General features: G+C 46.8%; 1 protein-coding gene across 5 annotated transcripts in view; it reads right to left on the reverse strand.

Moving 5' to 3' along the window:
- The window catches only part of MCC (MCC regulator of WNT signaling pathway), a 463,570-nt gene that overhangs the window by 4,602 nt on the left and 441,292 nt on the right, over positions 1–17,676 (reverse strand). For 3 of the 5 annotated variants that reach the window (XM_009449469.4, XM_063810572.1, XM_063810574.1), the window contains one exon: positions 13,663–13,763. In XM_009449469.4, coding sequence (XP_009447744.3) covers positions 13,663–13,763 — 101 coding nt within the window. Of the gene's footprint in view, positions 1–13,662; positions 13,764–14,588; positions 14,655–17,676 lie in introns of all 5 variants that reach the window. The other 2 variants (XM_016953638.4, XM_016953637.4) reach the window with 1 other exon arrangement.

Here is a 17,676-nt window from a genome sequence, read left to right on the forward strand (position 1 = left end):
CTCAGCACTACGTCACCGTATTACATGCTGGAGCCACGAGGCTCCCCCATGGTCGTGTTGGGTTCTAGAGTGGCAAGGACTTTACTTGGTTTGGTTCCCCAATGCACCCCCAGTGCTGAGCACCGTGCCTGGGTGACAGCTTCTAGTGACTGTTAAAACAGCTTTAGAACAACTTACTGAAGGTAATGTATTTGATTCTTTGGGACATATTAAGAAACCAGGATTTAGGGAAGGAATTCCTTTAAAAAGGACTCACTGTATGTAGAATGTAAATTTGCATGATTAATTTATAAGACAGTTGGGTAGGATCTAGCAAAATAATTAATGAACATGCCCCTTGACTAAGCAACTTCACTTCTAGGAATTGATTTTACAGAGATATCAGGAGCACAGGTTCCTAAAGATACATCACTTATATTTGGATTCACTTAGGCATTGGTTACAATAATGCCTAATAAAGGGAGACAAGCAGGGAACTGGTTAATCACGGCCTACCCATGCTACTGAAATGCTCTGCTTGAAAAATATTTTTAAAATGCAGATGGAGGGCTGGGGGCAGTGATTTATGCCTGTAATCTCAGCACTTTAGGAGGCCAAGGAATGTGGATTACTTGAGCTCAGAAATTCAAGACCAGCCTCGGCAACATGGTGAAACCCCATCTCTACAAAAAAATATAAAACTTAGCCAGATATGGTGGGTCATGCCTGTAGTCCAAGCTACTCAGGAGGCTAAGTTGGGAGGATCCCTTGAGTCCAGGAGGTCAAGACCAGTGAGCCATGATCCTGCCACTGCACTCCAGCTTGGGTGACAGAGTGAGACCATCTCAAAACAAACAGACAAACAAATCAGATGGCCATGCACTGGCATGGGAGGATATCTGATACATTTAAGCAAAAAGGGTGAGTTCTAAAGATGCCATTTTTGTAAAAACTGAAAAGCTGAGTGTGAATATCTGACACTGTAATAAGAGACTAGAAGGTGAAACAAACTCAACAATGCTTAACTCATGAAGGGGGTTGATGGGAGGCTTTCATTTTCTACTTCACTCACTTTTGCATTGCCAGATATTTTTACAATTTTGTATATTTTCTGTAAAGTGCAAGTTAGAGTCATGTAGGAACGGCATGGGAATGTGACGTCGGGGTAGAAGGCTCCTTTCTGGTGCCCAAATGGTTCAGACCCTGGTTCTCCTTTCCTAGCTTTTCATATATCTAATCTTTTACATTTCTGCCTTTAGCTACTATGAGGGTAAGTCAAGCTCTCCAAACTGATCAATGAAGAAAGGAATTACAACATAAAATCCACACCTGCTTTTGGGAGAGAGGATGGAAGGGGCAGGATCTTTAAGGGAAGTCTAGCAACCAGCCCTCAGCCCAGAACTCATTTTTCAGGAAGTTCTCCTACCCGCCTCTGCTAAGCTGGAAGGAGCATGTGTTTTTCCTAGGCCCTAGCAGCCTCCAGGACATCTCGGATCTGGCTGCATTTCCTCCCGGCATTGGAGAGTGGCAGCATTTCCTACCAGCAGTGAGGATGGTGTTGCAGGAGGGGAGCTCCTTTCCTCCCCACCCGCCCCCCAACACCTCCTCAGCCTTCCCAGCAGTCCTCCTCCAGCGGAGGGAAGCCAGGGACTCCTGCTTCCCTCCAGCTAAAAACAGCAGGGAAAGGTTTTTTGCCCTACATTTTATTACCATTTAGAGCCCTTTATCTTTCATTCTAATGTTGATTAATAGTGTAAAAGGAAAAAAAAAACTGAAGAGTTAAAAATGTAACCACAAACTCAATAAGAAATTCACAACAAAAAACTCTGGGATGCTACCTAGAGCAGTCAAATCCGCTCCCTCCCCCACTCCTATCCACACTCAGCGAACAGGGAGACTGGAAATCGCAGCCCTTCCACAAGACAAAACGCTTCCTTACCCAGCACCCAGGCCCTCAGGGGACCAGAGGGAACTTTCTGGATCTGGCAGGCTCCAAAGGAGGATAGAACCCCAGAAGGGCAGGAGAGAGTCTCTCAGACCCAGGCCAACCCCAGCTTAGGGTTGTGGCGCAGGGGTGGGGAGTAGCCATTGCTGGGAGCTCAGAACTGCCTGGCCTTCAGAAGGGAATGGGAGTGAACCGCTGGGAGAAACCCCAGGAAAGAACTATGATGCTCATTTATTTAAAGATGCAAAGACGAGGCCAACTGTAAACTTAAACCTAAAATTTGGGTTGATCTGTTTTCATGACAACACAAAAAAATGTAAAATATCTATTTAGTTTAAAAAATACTGATGACGGGCCGGGCGCTGTGGCTCACACCTATAATCCCAGCACTTTGGGAGGCCGGGGCTGGCGGATCACCTGATGTCGGGAGTTCAAGACCAGCCTGACCAACATGGAGAAACCCTGTCTCTACTAAATACAAAATTAGCTGGGTGTGGTGGCACATGCCTGTAATCTCAGCTACTTGGGAGACTGAGGCAGGAGAATCGCTTGAACCTGGGAGGTGGAGGTTGCAGTGAGCCGAGATCGTGCCACTGCACTCCAACCTGGGCAACAAGAATGAAACAATGTCTCAAAAAAAAAAAAAAAAAAAAGGATACTGATTACATGTTGAGATATTTTGGACATAATGGGTTACATTGTTATTAAAATTAATTTCATGTGTGTCTCTTTTTTCATGGGGCTACTAGAAAATTTAAAATTACATACATGCCTTGCATTTGTGGATCATATTATATCACTAGTGGACAGTGCTGCTCTAGAGCAATTGTTTAATGCTGTCAGAGGCATGTGAACCAGAGCAACTCCATCTTAAATAGGAGTTAGGTAAAAATGAGGCTAAGACCTACTGGGCTGCATTCCCAGATGGTGAAGGCATTCTAAGTCACAGGATGAGATAGGAGGTCAGCACAAAATACAGGTCATAAGGACCTTGCTGATAAAACATTGCAGTAAAGAAGCCAGCCAAAACAGCAAACCCAAGACGGCCACAAGAATGACCTCTAATCGTCCTCACTGCTACACTCTCACCAGCGCCACAACAGTTTACAAATGCCATGGCAACATCAGGAAGTCACCCTATAACGTCTAAAAAGGGGAGGTATGAATAATCCACCCTTTGTTTAGCATATTATCAAGAAGTAACCATAAAAATGGGCAACCAGCAGCCCCCAAGGCTGCTCTATGGAGTAGCCATTCTTTTCCTTTACTTTCCTAATAAACTTGCTTTCATTTTACTCTGTGGACTTGCCCTGAATTCTTTCTTGCACAAGATCCAAGAACCCTCTCTTGGGGTCTGGATCGGTAATATTTTCCAGTAACAGCATTACCAGATATTTTCCCTGGCTTCTGACTCAGTAGGTTTGGGTTGAGACCCAGGAATTGCAGTTTAACAAGGGCCCCAGCTGACTCTTGTTATCAGGCAAGCTTGAGGGACTAGCGTAAGGCAGAAGAGTTCCTCACCTGGACCTGAGGATGAGCTTCAGTTACTCCTGGAACTGACTTTCTGAATTTATATGCAAAATTGCAAGCACGGGGCTCACTTTATCAAGTCTACAGTTTTCCTCAGATTTTCAAACGATGACGTGGAAAATGCAAAGAAACATAGCTTACTAATTCAAGTCACATTGAAACCTCAACCATTCTTGTTCCTTTCTACTTCTAATTTAAATTTGCTTAGCCTTTAGTTAAGATTTTATATGGTTTGGGTACATAAGTTAGGCCAAAACAAGCTTTCTTGGCTTCACACAAATGAGAAAGCAAAAATTAAACACTACACGTTCCATATGCACCTTCAATAGTAATGTATTCATACAGTGTTTCCTGGAATGGCCAGAAATATATAATCCATTCCTTTTTTATGCCCAGTAGTATCGGCACTCACAAATATACCCCATACCATCAAGCAAAAACAATGGTGGATTGTAATGACTGTGACAACTGAAGTCCCCCAGTACACACATGGATTTTAGTTCCACGTCTTCCCACTTCAGCTTTTGGGCTTCTTATTCCTGGTGATAAAAGGTCGTATGACTCTAACTGCAGAGCCAGGGTGGGACTTTTAAGAGATAGGGTCTTGATCTGTCATCCAGGCTGGAGTACAGTGGCACAAATCACAGCTCACTGCAGCCTCGACCTCCCAGGCTCAAGCAATCCCCTCACCTCAGCCTCCTGAGTGGCTGGGACTACAGGTGTGTGCCACCGTGCTGGGCTAATTTTTAAAACTTTTTTTTTTTTTTGTAGAGATAGGGTCTTAACTATGTTGCCCAGGCTGGTTGCAAACTACTGGGCTCTAGTGGTCCTCCCACCTTGCCCTCCCAAAATGCTGAGATTACAGGCCCGAGCAACTCCACCTGGTGGATTCTTTTTAATTGAAACATAATGTGGTACGTTTCAAGGCAGTGGAATATACACAGGGAATTAAGAGGCAGACTCGTGGTGTGAATTTAAAGGTAATATGAAAACCAAGGTGGCTTGCCAGTACGCTGGGCAGAGCGAAGCAAGCCTCGGAAGTGGTGCTTGTTGGTGTACCTGGGTAGCCTGGCAGTGCCGCTTCGTGAGCAGTCAGTAAGGAGGTTATATTCTCCCTAAAATAAAAAGGCCAGCAGCGGTACTCTGTGATTAGAGTCCAAATGAGGAGCTGCAGGAGTCATCGGGCGAGAGCCCAGTCTCAATGAGGCTGTGAGTGGCTTCACAGCTGGCCAGGAAACCTTTCAGAGGAGCTGTAATCACACCAAACCACAGGGAGTCACAGCCATGCAGCCACAAGGCCTGGAATTTCTTAGTAATTGCTGATTATATGGAATTAGTCACTAAGAGAATTGTCTGCATATGTGATTTCTCTCATCCTCACCTTCCATTTACTTTTAACCCATCAGGCTCTGTCTCCACTGACGTGGATCACTGAGCTCACCAGTGAGCTCCAAGTTGTTGCCTCCAGCGGTCTGGTCCCTTCTGTCCTTTTCTTACCTGCCCGCATCACCTGCAGGGCTGACCGCCTCTTTGCTCATGGCTTGCACAAGGCCTCCAGAGCCTGATTTCGTTCTGCTTCATTGGCTGCTCCCTTTCTATACTCCATGCCAAAATACTGGGTGTTGTTTAGGACTTGGGCCTGGCCTGTATTTTATCTTATCCTTTTCTCTAATGGACTCCCTCCATTCCCTTTTCCTAAAAACTTCCACACTCTTATCTTCAGGCCTTTCCCTGGATCTCTGGACTTGTCTGTTTGCGGCCTCTTAACTGGCATCTGCGATTTCACACGTCCAGAGGACTACTTCCCAGATGACCTCCGACAGCCACTCTCTCTCCTGTGTTGGCTAATGGCACCACCTTTCACCCAGTCACTCACTGGGCTCAGATCTCTCTGTCAAGAGTTTTCTCACTGATAAAATTCTTGCTAAGGCAGTTTAAGTTACTTGGAGTCAGCCTTAACTCCTCCTCCCCTCATCCTCGACATCTGTTCAACAGCAAACTCTATCTACCAAGTCTCATCCTGCCATTTGTCACCACACCCAGGTCCAAGTGGTCATCACTTCTCACCCGGACAACCACGACAGCCTGCTAACTGGTTTCTCTGTCTCCTCCCCTGCATCCCTCTGCCCTGGTTTTCACACAGCAGCCCAGGTAACATTTCACATGACAGATCTGATCATGTTACTGCCCTTCACTGCCTTTCACCTACACGTGGAATAAACCCTGTGGTCTTGCCTGGACCTCTAAGGCCCTGCTTGACCTGAGTGCTACTTGCTGGGCCTTTGGGCTGCTGGAATCACCCTTGCCCTGATGGAATCCTGTAGGTCCTCAACACACCCCTGCACAGCCAGGGCCTCTTCCGGATATGATTCTGCCTCTCTCCTCCTCATCTCAGCTTCAGTGTCACCTCCCAGAGAGGCCTAGACTGACCACCCATCTAAACTCATGTCCCAGAGCTATGACATCACCACACCTTGCCATTTCCTTCATATTATTCATTGCAAACTAAAGTTACTTTATTGGAAAAAAAAATCTCCACAGTGACTGTATCACATCATCCCGTTTCCTTCATGGTAATCACCACAATGTTTACTTATTTTTTAGAAAATCCAGGCAGCAGATAACAGCTGTCTCTAAGTCCTTTATAAGGATAACATCATTTCATTCCCACATAACCTTTGAAGTCAGTACTATCATGATTCTCATTTTTAAGGATGAGGAACTTTTTTTTTTTTTTTTTTTTTTTTTTGAGATGGAGTCTCACTCTTTCGCCTGGTCTGAAGTGCAGTGGTGTGATCTTGGGCTCAACACAACCTCCAACCCCTAGGGTTCAAGTGATTCTCCTGCCTCAGCCTCCTGAGTAGCTGGGATTATAGGCACCTGCCACCATGCCCAGCTAATTTTTGTATTTTTAGTAGGGACAGGGTTTCACCATGTTGGCCAGGCCAGTCTTGAATTCCTAATTTCAGGTGATCCACCTGCCTCGGCCTCCGAAAGTACTAGGATTACAGGCGTGAGCCACCGCGCCTGGCCTATAGATGAGGAACTTAAGATTAGTCCCTGCAGAACTGGGACTCCCACCTGGGATTCTGTCTGCAGAGCCTGTGCCCTTACGCATCTCACTGGGTAGTAGCCTGTGATTCACAAAGGGAATACAGTAGAGTGCAAGATAAACAAGACCTCTGCTTAACAGTGCAGCCCTGCAGAACTAAGGCTCAAGTGTCCCCAGATAATGAGGTTCTGCAGGTATGTCGGTGGCTGTGTTTTGCCAGGAGTAGCAGCACAAGGACAACAGCAGTCTAACTTTTTTTTGCCCAGACTTTGCTATGAACATGTTTCTTGTCCAGGAAATCCATCTGGAGTTTTCACAGGCCTTGCCAGTGGCTGCTGGGTGTTCCAGTGCCCTCTACCACTCTGCCTTTATGAGGTCCCAGGCAAGGCCTTCTTCTCTTTGAGCTTTGGGGATGCTGGAGGGATGGCAGAAAAGTAAAATAAATCTCAATTACTCAAGCAACAACCCCTCAATCCCTTGAGTGAGCCTCAGTCTTCACCCTCTGTGCTTCTAGGCACTTGGCTCTGGGGCTCGGCAGTTTATTTGCGTGCTAATGAAGCCACAGGCACACTTTGTATTCCATTAATGTCCTGCAGACCCATGTGCTTTTACGGAATTCTAAGCACAACTTCCATTGCTTGATTGCTTTTATACATCAACCAGATATGAAGAATCAGCAAGTTTAAATAAAACAGCACCTTTTACAATAATGGTCCTCCTCATGAACCAGTGAAGATTCTGCTGCTTATTTGTTCAGTGGGGGCTCCCTTTTAAAAAGCACCCCACCCACTTCCCTTTTCATTTTATCCCACTCTTTGTGTGGCTCAAAAACAGTATTCATCCACAGCTGCTGAAATAGGGGTCAACTAGTGTTATCCTTTTTCCATTCAGGGACAAATGTTGGTTCCTACAAGTCTGGAAGTTTTCTATAGTTGGGTGGATGGTTTATGAACTTGGACATGGATTTGAACTCTGAGGAGTCTTGCTGGCTTTTTCGAAGGCACTGGTAACAGTCAAGGGCTCTGTGGGCCACTGATGGGTAAAGAGTAGTCAGGGCCGGGCACAGTGGCTCATGCCCGTAATCCCAGCACTTTGTGAGGTTGAGGCGGGCGGATCAGTTGAGCCTAGGAATTTGAGATCAGCCTGGGCAACATGGTGAAATCCTGTCTCTACTAAAAATACAAAAATTAGCCAGGCGTGGTGGTGTGCGCCTGTAGTCCAAGCTACTTGGGAGGCTTAGGTGGGAGGACTGCTTGAGCCTGGGGAGGTTGAGGCTGCACAGAGCTGTGATTGTGCCACTATACTCCGGCCTGGATGACAGAGTGAGACCCTGTCTCAAAAAAGTACCATAGAAGACTCAGAGAATAGCGAGAAGATACGTGATGGAGGTGACTGAAGGAAGCTTCAAGATGGTAAGCATTCTGATTGGAAAGGATGAGGGAGAATCAGGGATAAAGCAAAGGGTGTGCTCTTGGAAAGATGAATTTTCCAGAGGGGCTGGACTACAGATCAAGCATGGGGAAACATTTGAAATATGGGCTAGGAAGTTAAGTTAGGGACCTACGGACAATCTTGAGTGCCAAGGCACTGAAGGTGCTTATGCAGAGCACCCTAATCCGAAGTATGCTTTAAGGTATTTTGGCGGCAGAATCAAACTACAGAATGACCCATTAGGACACTACTCTCTGGGTTCTGAGGGTCAGTGCAATGGAAAGGAATGGAAGGGATTTTAAGGAATTATGACCTGCTGACGAGAGGTAGGGAGGGGAGACTTACAAGTTATAATCCTGGATCATTAGGAGAAGGGGATTTTTAACATAAATAGGAATTCATCAAAGGGCAGGAAGAAACAGAATTGTATTGGATGTGCTGTTTTGAGGCTTTAGCATATTTGGGTGGAGATGTCCAGTGGGCATGAGGTTGAGATAATTTAGGGACCATTTAGAAGGAACAGCTGAAGACATGAGAGTTGGAGTCATGTACTTGGCTGAGTAAACCACAATCCCTGGCCCTAAAAGGACTCTCTTTCTGTGGGGGGACTGAGGGTTAAGGAGAGGAGTTGGGGGTAGAACCAGGCATATTAAGAAATGAGCAATGAAATGTTCCATGAGAGAAGGAAATTCATGGCGCTAGGAACCAAAAAAGAAGTGGGAGAGGGTGTCATTTCTGCTGGGAGGTAGAGGATGGGAACATCCGGATCCATTTTACAGATAGCTTTAAGTCACCTGATGTGAATGTTTGGGGAATGGGATTGGGTGGGGCCAGGACAAAAGCAGATGCAAGACTGAAGCCCCAGAGGCGCAGAAGAGGAAGAGCAGTCTCACGGCAGGTGTGATCACACTGACCAGACGAGGCCCTCCTGCCACTGGATGTATCCTTACAGGGCTCTGGCACACAACCCTGTCTTCCAGCAGTGGCAGCTTGCCTACTTCTTATTCAGCAGAGAGGGGAAAGGAAGCCCTCTTCTGGTGCATGAGTCAGGGGCATCCTGTCCCTGGACAGAACGGCCACTGTGATTTGTCGATTGCCTTAACGTGGCATTTTACAGAACCATCTGGCAAACACGCAGACACAGATGGCATATTCCAGTTCCCTGGAGGGCTGGGCACAGCCCCTGGATGGTCAGTGACTAAATGACCGCAGCCTCCTGGAGGGCAGGGCGCTGACTCCCGCAGGTAGTATGTGAGGCTCGCCCCACCCTGCTCCTGGGTAGAGTGAAAGGCGAGTGCCTGTGAGGCAGCACCATGCTCTGCTCCTCACCATGGCTCAGGCGATGTATCATGGTGAGGAGCAGCGCACCTACTTCCTGCCTCCCAGCACTGAGGAAGCACAGATCCTTACTTTAAAAAGATATTTTTTACTTATTTATTTTTTAAAGACGGGATCTCGCTATGTTGCCCAGGCTGGATTTGAACTGGCCTCCAGGGATGCTCCTGCCTTGGCCTCCCCAGTAGCTGGAACTCCAGGTGTATGCAACAGCACCTGGCTCACTCAGATCCTTACATTTTTATCAGCATGACTTAGGCTGACATATGCCATTGCTTCACAGCTCTGTGTGTTTAAGGAAGTCCGCCTCCCGCCATGGCACCTCATTTGCCTTTCGCACTGACAGACTAAGACATGGCTGTTTACTGGAGGCATAGAGGTTTCTCACTGCCCAGACCAGCCACACAGCAGGTAGTCTTCAGATAAACGAGTGGGCTCACTCATCTGCAAGCAAGCCCAATGCTGCCAGCACATGTGGGGCACAAGGGGTCCCCATAGAGAATGTAGAAACATGCAGACTTCCCCACTGCCTCACTGTGTGACCTTGAGAGATCACTCAGCCTTGCTGTCCCACTCCGCGTCCCCCAGCCCCCACCCCAGGATCACATGGAGAGCAGCACCTGCTCCCGGCTGCCTCCCAAGAATATGACGGAGATGAACTAGTCTGCTCCTCTCAGCTGTGCTTGGGTCCCGAGGGCAGGCTGCACAAACACCATGTGAGTACAAAAAAAGAGTCATTTCTGAAAATTCCCTTATTTAGCTGCCTTTTTATAGATCACTTACTTGGTGGAAAGATCAGTCAAATTTTACTAGGACCAAGGGTGAGAGACAGATCTGAGATGGAGAAGGTTTTTACAGCACACAGGCTGGATGGACAAGAGTGAAAACAAGATACCCTGTTAAGAAAACATCTCGTGTGCCAGACTGGAAACCTGGTCATCCAGATGGGGTTTTATGGCAATACCACAGCCAACAAACTGCAATAAATGTTCACCGAAGTAGGGGGAACGAAATCAGACCAGATGGGAGTTATACATACAGTAAATGCGGGGTGGCATGTAGCCCTGGTTTTGTTCCAAACAGAAGAAAGTTAGGAGAAGATACACTGAGAGAGCCAGGGCTGAGTGACAAGGGCTGGCCAGGTAAGGGGAGGTTGGGTTGGGGACAGTGTCATGACCCAGAACCAGTGACTGAAATGTCACAGGGCACCTTCCCTGGGATGGCTGGTTCTCCTTAAGGACAGCCCATGGCTTAGCCTCTTCCTCTTCCCTTAGCAACACCTGATCTTTTCAGTCTGGATGCCTGCGCCTACAGTTTTGGTGTCTGGCACCATCCTTTTTTCAAGGGAGAAATATTGCTGAAAATGCTGGTAAGATTCCCCCAGCTGACCTCAACCATAAGCTCGGCTGTGATTTAATACCTTCAAAAAAGGTGTTCGTTTCCATTTGATTTTTTAAAATAAAAACCTCAGGAATCATTTCATCAAGGTATATAATACAAACCCAAACTGCAGCTCTGAGGTGTGTATATTGTATCCCCTCATGAAGTGATGACCCCAGTTTCTAAGCTATATTTACAGTATCATTATGTTATTTTCCTTTTTCCTTTACCTCGGTAAGTTTGTTCTTGGCTCCATCCACCTGGGTCTTGATTAGAAATCCATGCTAACCAACTTAAGGCTGGTTATTGGAAATCCATTGTGACTGACAGAACAAATGAAGTCTCTTTATGTTTAGTCAGCACAGTCTGCATCTTCCTTGTGCCAGCAAAGGCCTCTGAGGTTTGGGGAATTTGAAAAACTTAAGGGCTTAGCTTACAGATACAATATGCAAATGGCTCCCACTGGAAATAGCGAGTGGGATTTCCATCCCGTGTTTCTGGCACAGTTAAGTCATTAGGATTTGTTGAGGGCATTTTTCTGCGCAGCTTTTCTCTTCCCGCCCCAAGCAGAGCAACTGCCATTTAACTGCACGGCCAGAGACTCTGGCAAAGTACAAACAGAGCTATTACAACTTGGAAGGAAAGACAAAAAGTGACAATAAATCAGGAAGGTAGTGAAGTTCCCCACAAGGCAACCTTCCATCCACCATCAGCTTGGAGGCCATCCTATAAACAGGCCCGCTGGATCAAGTTAGCTGACTGAAAATACACTGTAGCCTTCCCCTCCAACCCTAAATCCCCAGAAATGGCAGGAAAGACATTTTTTAAAACCCCTGAGCGTCTTAGAAAGGAGTGCTCTTTGTATATCAGAAACCATGCTCAATCATAAAAAATGAAAGGCAGATGTTTTCTTCTTCCTGAAGAGAAAACCACAATGCAAAATGAATGCAGAAAAATATTCTGCAAAAGGAAGAAGGGGATTCAGAGGTGCTCCAAGCAGAGGTGTTGGCTACCAGAACAGGAGGGGACCAAATGCTTGGGTCAGATACGCAGACTAGAAGGCTGTTATTAGCCAGGAGACACAGAAAGCCCAGGAGACAGCTTCTGATATGACCCAGCTGACAGCACTTTGAAGGACCTGGCTACATTTTCTAGGTGGCAGACTGTAATAAGTAGAAGAAGCACTCTCAAATGGGATGGCCGGGTGCAGTGGCTCATGCCTGTAATCAGAGCACACTGTGAGGCCAAGGCGGGTGGATCACCTGAGGTCAGGAGTTCAAGACCAGCCTGGCCAACATGGTGAAATCCCATCTCTACTAAAAATACAAAAAATTAGCCAGGTGTGGTGGCGTGTGCCTGTAGTGCCAGCCAACTTGGGAGGCTGAGGCAGGAGAATTGCTTGAACCTGGGAGACAGAGATTGCAGTGAGCCGAGATCGCACCACTGCACTCCAGCCTGGGCAACAGAGCGAGACTCTGTCTCAAAAAACAAAAAACAAAACCTCTCGAACAGGTGACCTAGGAATTTAAAATACAAGAATGAACACACAAACAAGAACCACTGAATATTTAAAGAAAGCAAACACCAAGAAAGAGTCACAAAACTCAACTATGAAAAGAATTACATGTGAAGAAACAGAATTAATATAGCAGACAAAAAAGATGAAGGAATTTAAGGGCCGGGCAGGGTACTGCATGCCTGTAATCCCAACATTTTGGGAGGCCAAGATGGGAAGATCACTTGAGCCCAGGAGTTTGAGACCAGCCTGGGCAACATAGGGAGACCCTGTCTCAAAAAAAAAAAAAAAAAAAAATTAGCCAGGTGTGGGGGCATGCACCTGTGGTCCTAGCTACTTGGGAGGCTGGGGTGGGAGGATCACTTGAGCCTGGGAGATTGAGGCTGCAGTGAGCTGTGATTGTGTCACTGCACTCCAGCCTGGGCAACAGAATGAGACCCTCTCTCAAAAAAAAAAAAAATTTAAGCATTATAAAAATCCTCAAAGAGATGCATATCACTAAAAAAGAGATGACAGATTTAATCACCAAAATAAAAAAACTCAACATATAGGTCAAACATCACAATGAACCTAACTAAAGAATAAATTAGTGAGCTGGAAAATTGAGCCAAAAAATCTGTCTCTCCAGAACTGCAGCTATCTGATAGGGCAGCCACAAGCCACGTGTGGCTCTTGAGAACTTGAAATGTCTGAATTTGAGATAAGCTGAGGTGTAAAATGCATACCAGGTTTTGAAAACTTAGTTAAAAAAAATTTCATTAATAGTTTGAGAAAATATTGACTATATGTTAAAATAATGTAGACATTGTGTTAAATAAAATGTTATTAAAGGGAATTTCAGCTGTCTTTGTTCTTTTTAATGTGGCTACTAGAAAATTTAAAATTACTTATGTGGTTCACATTACATTTCTGCTGGACAATGCTGCTGTAGAACCCGGGGAAAAAGCAGTGATGGAAAGAAGGTATGAAAAGTGGAGATACGGAAGACAGAGCTAGATGAATCAGCATCTGTTTCTCCTTGCAGGAGGAGATAAAGAACTGGGGGGCGGTGAGGGGAAAGAAACACTGAAATAATAAAAGGAAAATTTCCCAGAACTGAATAAATACACAAAGCTTTTTCATACTACCAACGCTGAAGGAAAGTATTCCTGCTGAAGTTGGAAACAAGGTAAGAGTGCCTGTTTTCACCTCACTAGTTAACACTGTCCCGGAAGTTTCTAGCCAATGCAACAACATAACAGAAAAGAAAAGGAAGGGGAATTTTCCTATTCACTGATGAATCAATGACTGCCTAAGTGCTGTCTCTTAAGTGCTCTCTCTTCTCACTGTTTTGAAAGGCCTGGCACCAACAGGCCTTCTCCATTTCTGGCTTCCAAGACATGGGTAAAGTGGAACACATCAGCACCTTCTCCTTTTGGGAGCAGCAAAGAGAACTCAGAACAAAGTCTCCATGCCCAGGATAAACACCAGCTGGGGTGGGGAAAGGGTGCTTACCGACGAATGGCGTTGGTGAACTCCGCAGCCAGCTCATTCTCGCTGCACGTTGTCCTGAGTTCGGCTAGGGACAGAGCTGGGGAGGCAGCATCAGCACACTCCTGACAACAGCAAACACATTCCAGTTAGGCCTGAATCCAAGCCGGCAGCACCCTGGAAGCCTGCAGCAGAGCGCGGTAGGTGGCTCGTGCAGTGATGGCAGCAGTGTGGGCACCGGGTGGCGCCCTCAGGTCATGCCAAAGGGGAAAGCCTGGCAGCAAGCCAAAGAGGCCCCTCTACTCCCAGACCGCTGGCTCCTTTTGCAGGCTGGCCAGTGCGGTGGGGATGACACCCAGTATGCTCTGAGCAGACACTGATGCCAGGCACTGGTCTAAGCATGCCATATGCATTCAATCATTTAATCTCCACAAATACTCTCTGAGGCAGGAACTATCATTATCTCCATTTTACCAAGGAGGGAATGAAGGCACAGAGAAGTTATGCCGCCCAGTAACCAGCTAGGAAATGGGGGAACCAGGATTCAAACCCAAGCTGTGTGGCCGCAGATCAATCTCTTGACCGCTAGGTAAAGCCTCTTGTAATCATACAAGACAAGTGAGAAATACCCGTGAATATCCTTGGTGCCCCATCCCACGTCTCCTTGGGAGAAAAGCAAACTCCTTTAGATTTAGGAGCTTTGCTGGGTTCAGTGTAATCATCAAGAAAACCCAGCAGAGGAGGAGGAAAACAGAAGTGCACCCCACCCCCTGGCTTAGCATTAGACAGGGACCTTGACATCATCTAAAGCAAATCATCCCACCCTGCAGATGAGGAAACTTAAGAGCCAGTGGTCCAAATCCTACAGTTAAGACTATTCAAAGCAGTGACCATGCCTGAGTGCTCTACATTCCATGCACAGAGAGGACAGCAGCCACACTACATAGTACCATGGCCGGGGGAAGGCATTCATCGGATGATCTCTCAACGGACATGAGTGCTACCGAGCTGCAGGCCTGAGAATAAAAAGCTTGTGATCTGTTGCAGGAGATGGAATGTAAACAGATTTTTGTTTGTTTGTTTTTTGAGATGGAGTTTTGCTCTCGTTGCCCAGGCTGGAGTGCAATGGCGTGATCTTGGCTCACTACAACTTCTGCCTCCTGGGTTCAAGCGATTCTCCCGCCTCAGCCTCCCGAGTAGCTGGGATTACAGGCATGCGCCACCACGTCTGGCTAATTTTGTATTTTTAGTAGAGACGGGGTTTCTCCATGTTGGTCAGGCTGGTCTCAAACTCCTGACCTCAGGTAATCCACCCGCCTCGGCCTCCCAAAGTGCTGGGATCACAGGCGTGAGCCACCGCACCTGGCCATAAACAGAAAATTTTATAAGATGTGAGCTACAGAGAGGCACGGATTCAGTGCTGCAAGTCCAGGCACGTGGTCTCCCGAGGCAGTTCCTTGGCAGTGGTGCTGCCAACACCTGAGTGCTCTTCCCTCTGCCATGCCCTCCACCTGGGTCGCCTTCCACCTCCTCTCCACCTACCTGTGCTCAGAGATCCAAGTCCCCTGTCCACCCTTGGAATCTGTTGAGATTCCCACAATACCCTCACTTTTTGTATATCCATTCCCATTTGATGTTAACATTTCATGAGACTCCTTAAAGACAGGGACTGCTCTGTCTCATTCATGGTGCCTCTCACTGAATATACTTGGCAGTATCTGGTGCACACAGACAAGAATTTCAAAACCTAACGCAACTTGGCTAAGATTTGGAATCCAGCTGTGCTAGTTGGAGGGAAGCTTTTTAAAGAAGCATAAGCACCCACCCAGTGGAGCAAGAAAAAATGTTCAAGACTCAAATGTGGCCCGCCAGCTGCTTTTTATGACCCACAGGATAAGAATGGTTTTCCTATTTTTAAAATCATTTTAAAAAGTCAAAAGAAGAGTATTCTGTGACAGGTAGAAATTAAATGAAATTTAAATGTCAGCATCCATACATAAAGTATTACTAGAGGCCAGGCACAGTGGCTCACGCCTGTAATCTCAGCACTTAGGGAGGCCAAGGCAGGTAGATCACTTGAGGTCAGGAGTTTGAGACCAGCCTGACCAACATGGTGAAAACCCATCTCTACTAAAAATACAAAATTAACCACGCATGGTGGCGCACACCTGTAGTCCCAGATACTTGGGAGGCTGAGGCAGGAGAATCACTTGAACCTGGTAGGTGGAGGCTGCTGTGAGCTGAGATCGCACCACTGCACTCCAGCCTGGGCAACAAGAGTGAAACTCCATCTCAAAAAAAAAAAAAATTAATTAAATAAAGTGCTACTAGAACACAGCCATGGCCACTGGTCTCCCTGTTGCCTCTGCTTTTGCGCTAGCATTGGACAACAGCAAAGCTGAGTGGCTGCAGCTGCACCCAAACGAACCACAAGCCCTACAACATTCACTGTGTGACCCTTCACAGAAAAGTGCCGACCCCTTCTCTAGACGCTCGCCTCATCCAGGAACAGCTAAGACCAGATGAACAGCCCAGATGGGAGATTTTATTCCAACAGTAAATGGATCTAGTATTTGAAAGGCAAGATAATCAGCTTATTTCATTACCTGAAAAACACAACATACTCTTATAAAGGTTCTTACTGTAGTGTTAAAAAAAAATCATCTGGCCTTTTCCATAGGAGAAATTTTCTTACTTTTTTTTTTTTTTGAGACAGAGTCTGACTCTGTCGCCCAGGCTGTGGTGCAGCTGCACGACCTTGGGTCACTGCAACTTCCGCCTCCCAGGTTCAAGCAGTTCTTGTGCCGCAGCCTCCCAAGTAGCTGGGATTACAGGCGCCACCACCATGCCCAGCTAATTTTTGTATTTTTAGTAGAGATGGGGTTTCACCATGTTGGTGATGCTGGTCTTGAACTCCTGACCTCAAGTGATCCACCCGCCTCGGGCTCCCAAAGTACTGGGATTATAGGTATCAGCCACCACGTCCAGCCAAATTTCCTTACTTTGAAGCCACTCCACATAACAGTGTTTCACCCAGTCAGAATAAATACCAGGAACTAGGGGAAAATGCTCAGTTCATGGGCCTTCTGGCAAGAACCTGGTAACTCCATTTCTACCACACCCCAAGAACACACACAAACACTAGCGCTCTGTCTCTTAGGCTCTGTCCCTAACTGACTGCTAACAAACTCAAAAGGCAAAAAAAAAAAAAGAGAGATTTTGAAGGTGTTTGTATGGAACCTCATCTTCCCGAGCCCCAGATACTTCCATGTGAACCCAGATACAGCACCGCATGGCTGGTGCCCACCTGCACAGCCTGACTCACCTCCCCCAGCCTTGGGCAGATGGCTTCATAGTGCACTTGGCATAGTGACTTCTCTAAAGCCCAAACTGTATCACATCATCTCTTGCTGATGACCCTTCCATGATTCCGCACGGCCCTCAAGATAACTCCAGCCAGTGCATCAACTCCACACCCCTCCGGGCCATTGCATGTGCTGTCCCATCAGCCTAAGGGCACTTCTTCTCTCCCCTGGCCCTCCACCTGCCCCTCTTCAACAGGCTACCTCCCACTTTCCACTGGGGCTCAGCTCGGAAGTTCATTTCTTCCAGAAAACCTGTCCTGAATCTCCCAAGTGGACATTTGTGTCTGGCTTCTGTCCTCCCATGGTGCTAAGAATTCAGCCTCACACTGGGGACATTCTCTCACTGCTCTGCGATCACCCATTTGCCCAACAGTCTCCTCCTAAAAATGTAAATTCCTGGAGGACAGACTTTGCCTGTCTACCACAGAGCTGCCTCTAGCACCCTGCCTTGGTTCTGGCACGCTGTGAGTGCCAAATCACATTTATCAGCTGAATGGATGAATAAAAAGCAGCCAGGGTCTTGGGAGGGCTGGCCTGGCTGGGTGCCACAGCTGTGTCTTGTCTTGGCTCCTCAGCAAGTGGGAGGTGGAGAAGGGTGTAGCTGTGGCCATTTGTGAATCATGCTTCAGAGTTCTTAACTATGTAGGGAGTGACAATTCACTGTCACATGACA

The sequence above is a fragment of the Pan troglodytes genome, chromosome 4, assembly GCF_028858775.2.
Source record: "Pan troglodytes isolate AG18354 chromosome 4, NHGRI_mPanTro3-v2.0_pri, whole genome shotgun sequence".
Lineage (NCBI taxonomy): Eukaryota > Metazoa > Chordata > Mammalia > Primates > Hominidae > Pan > Pan troglodytes.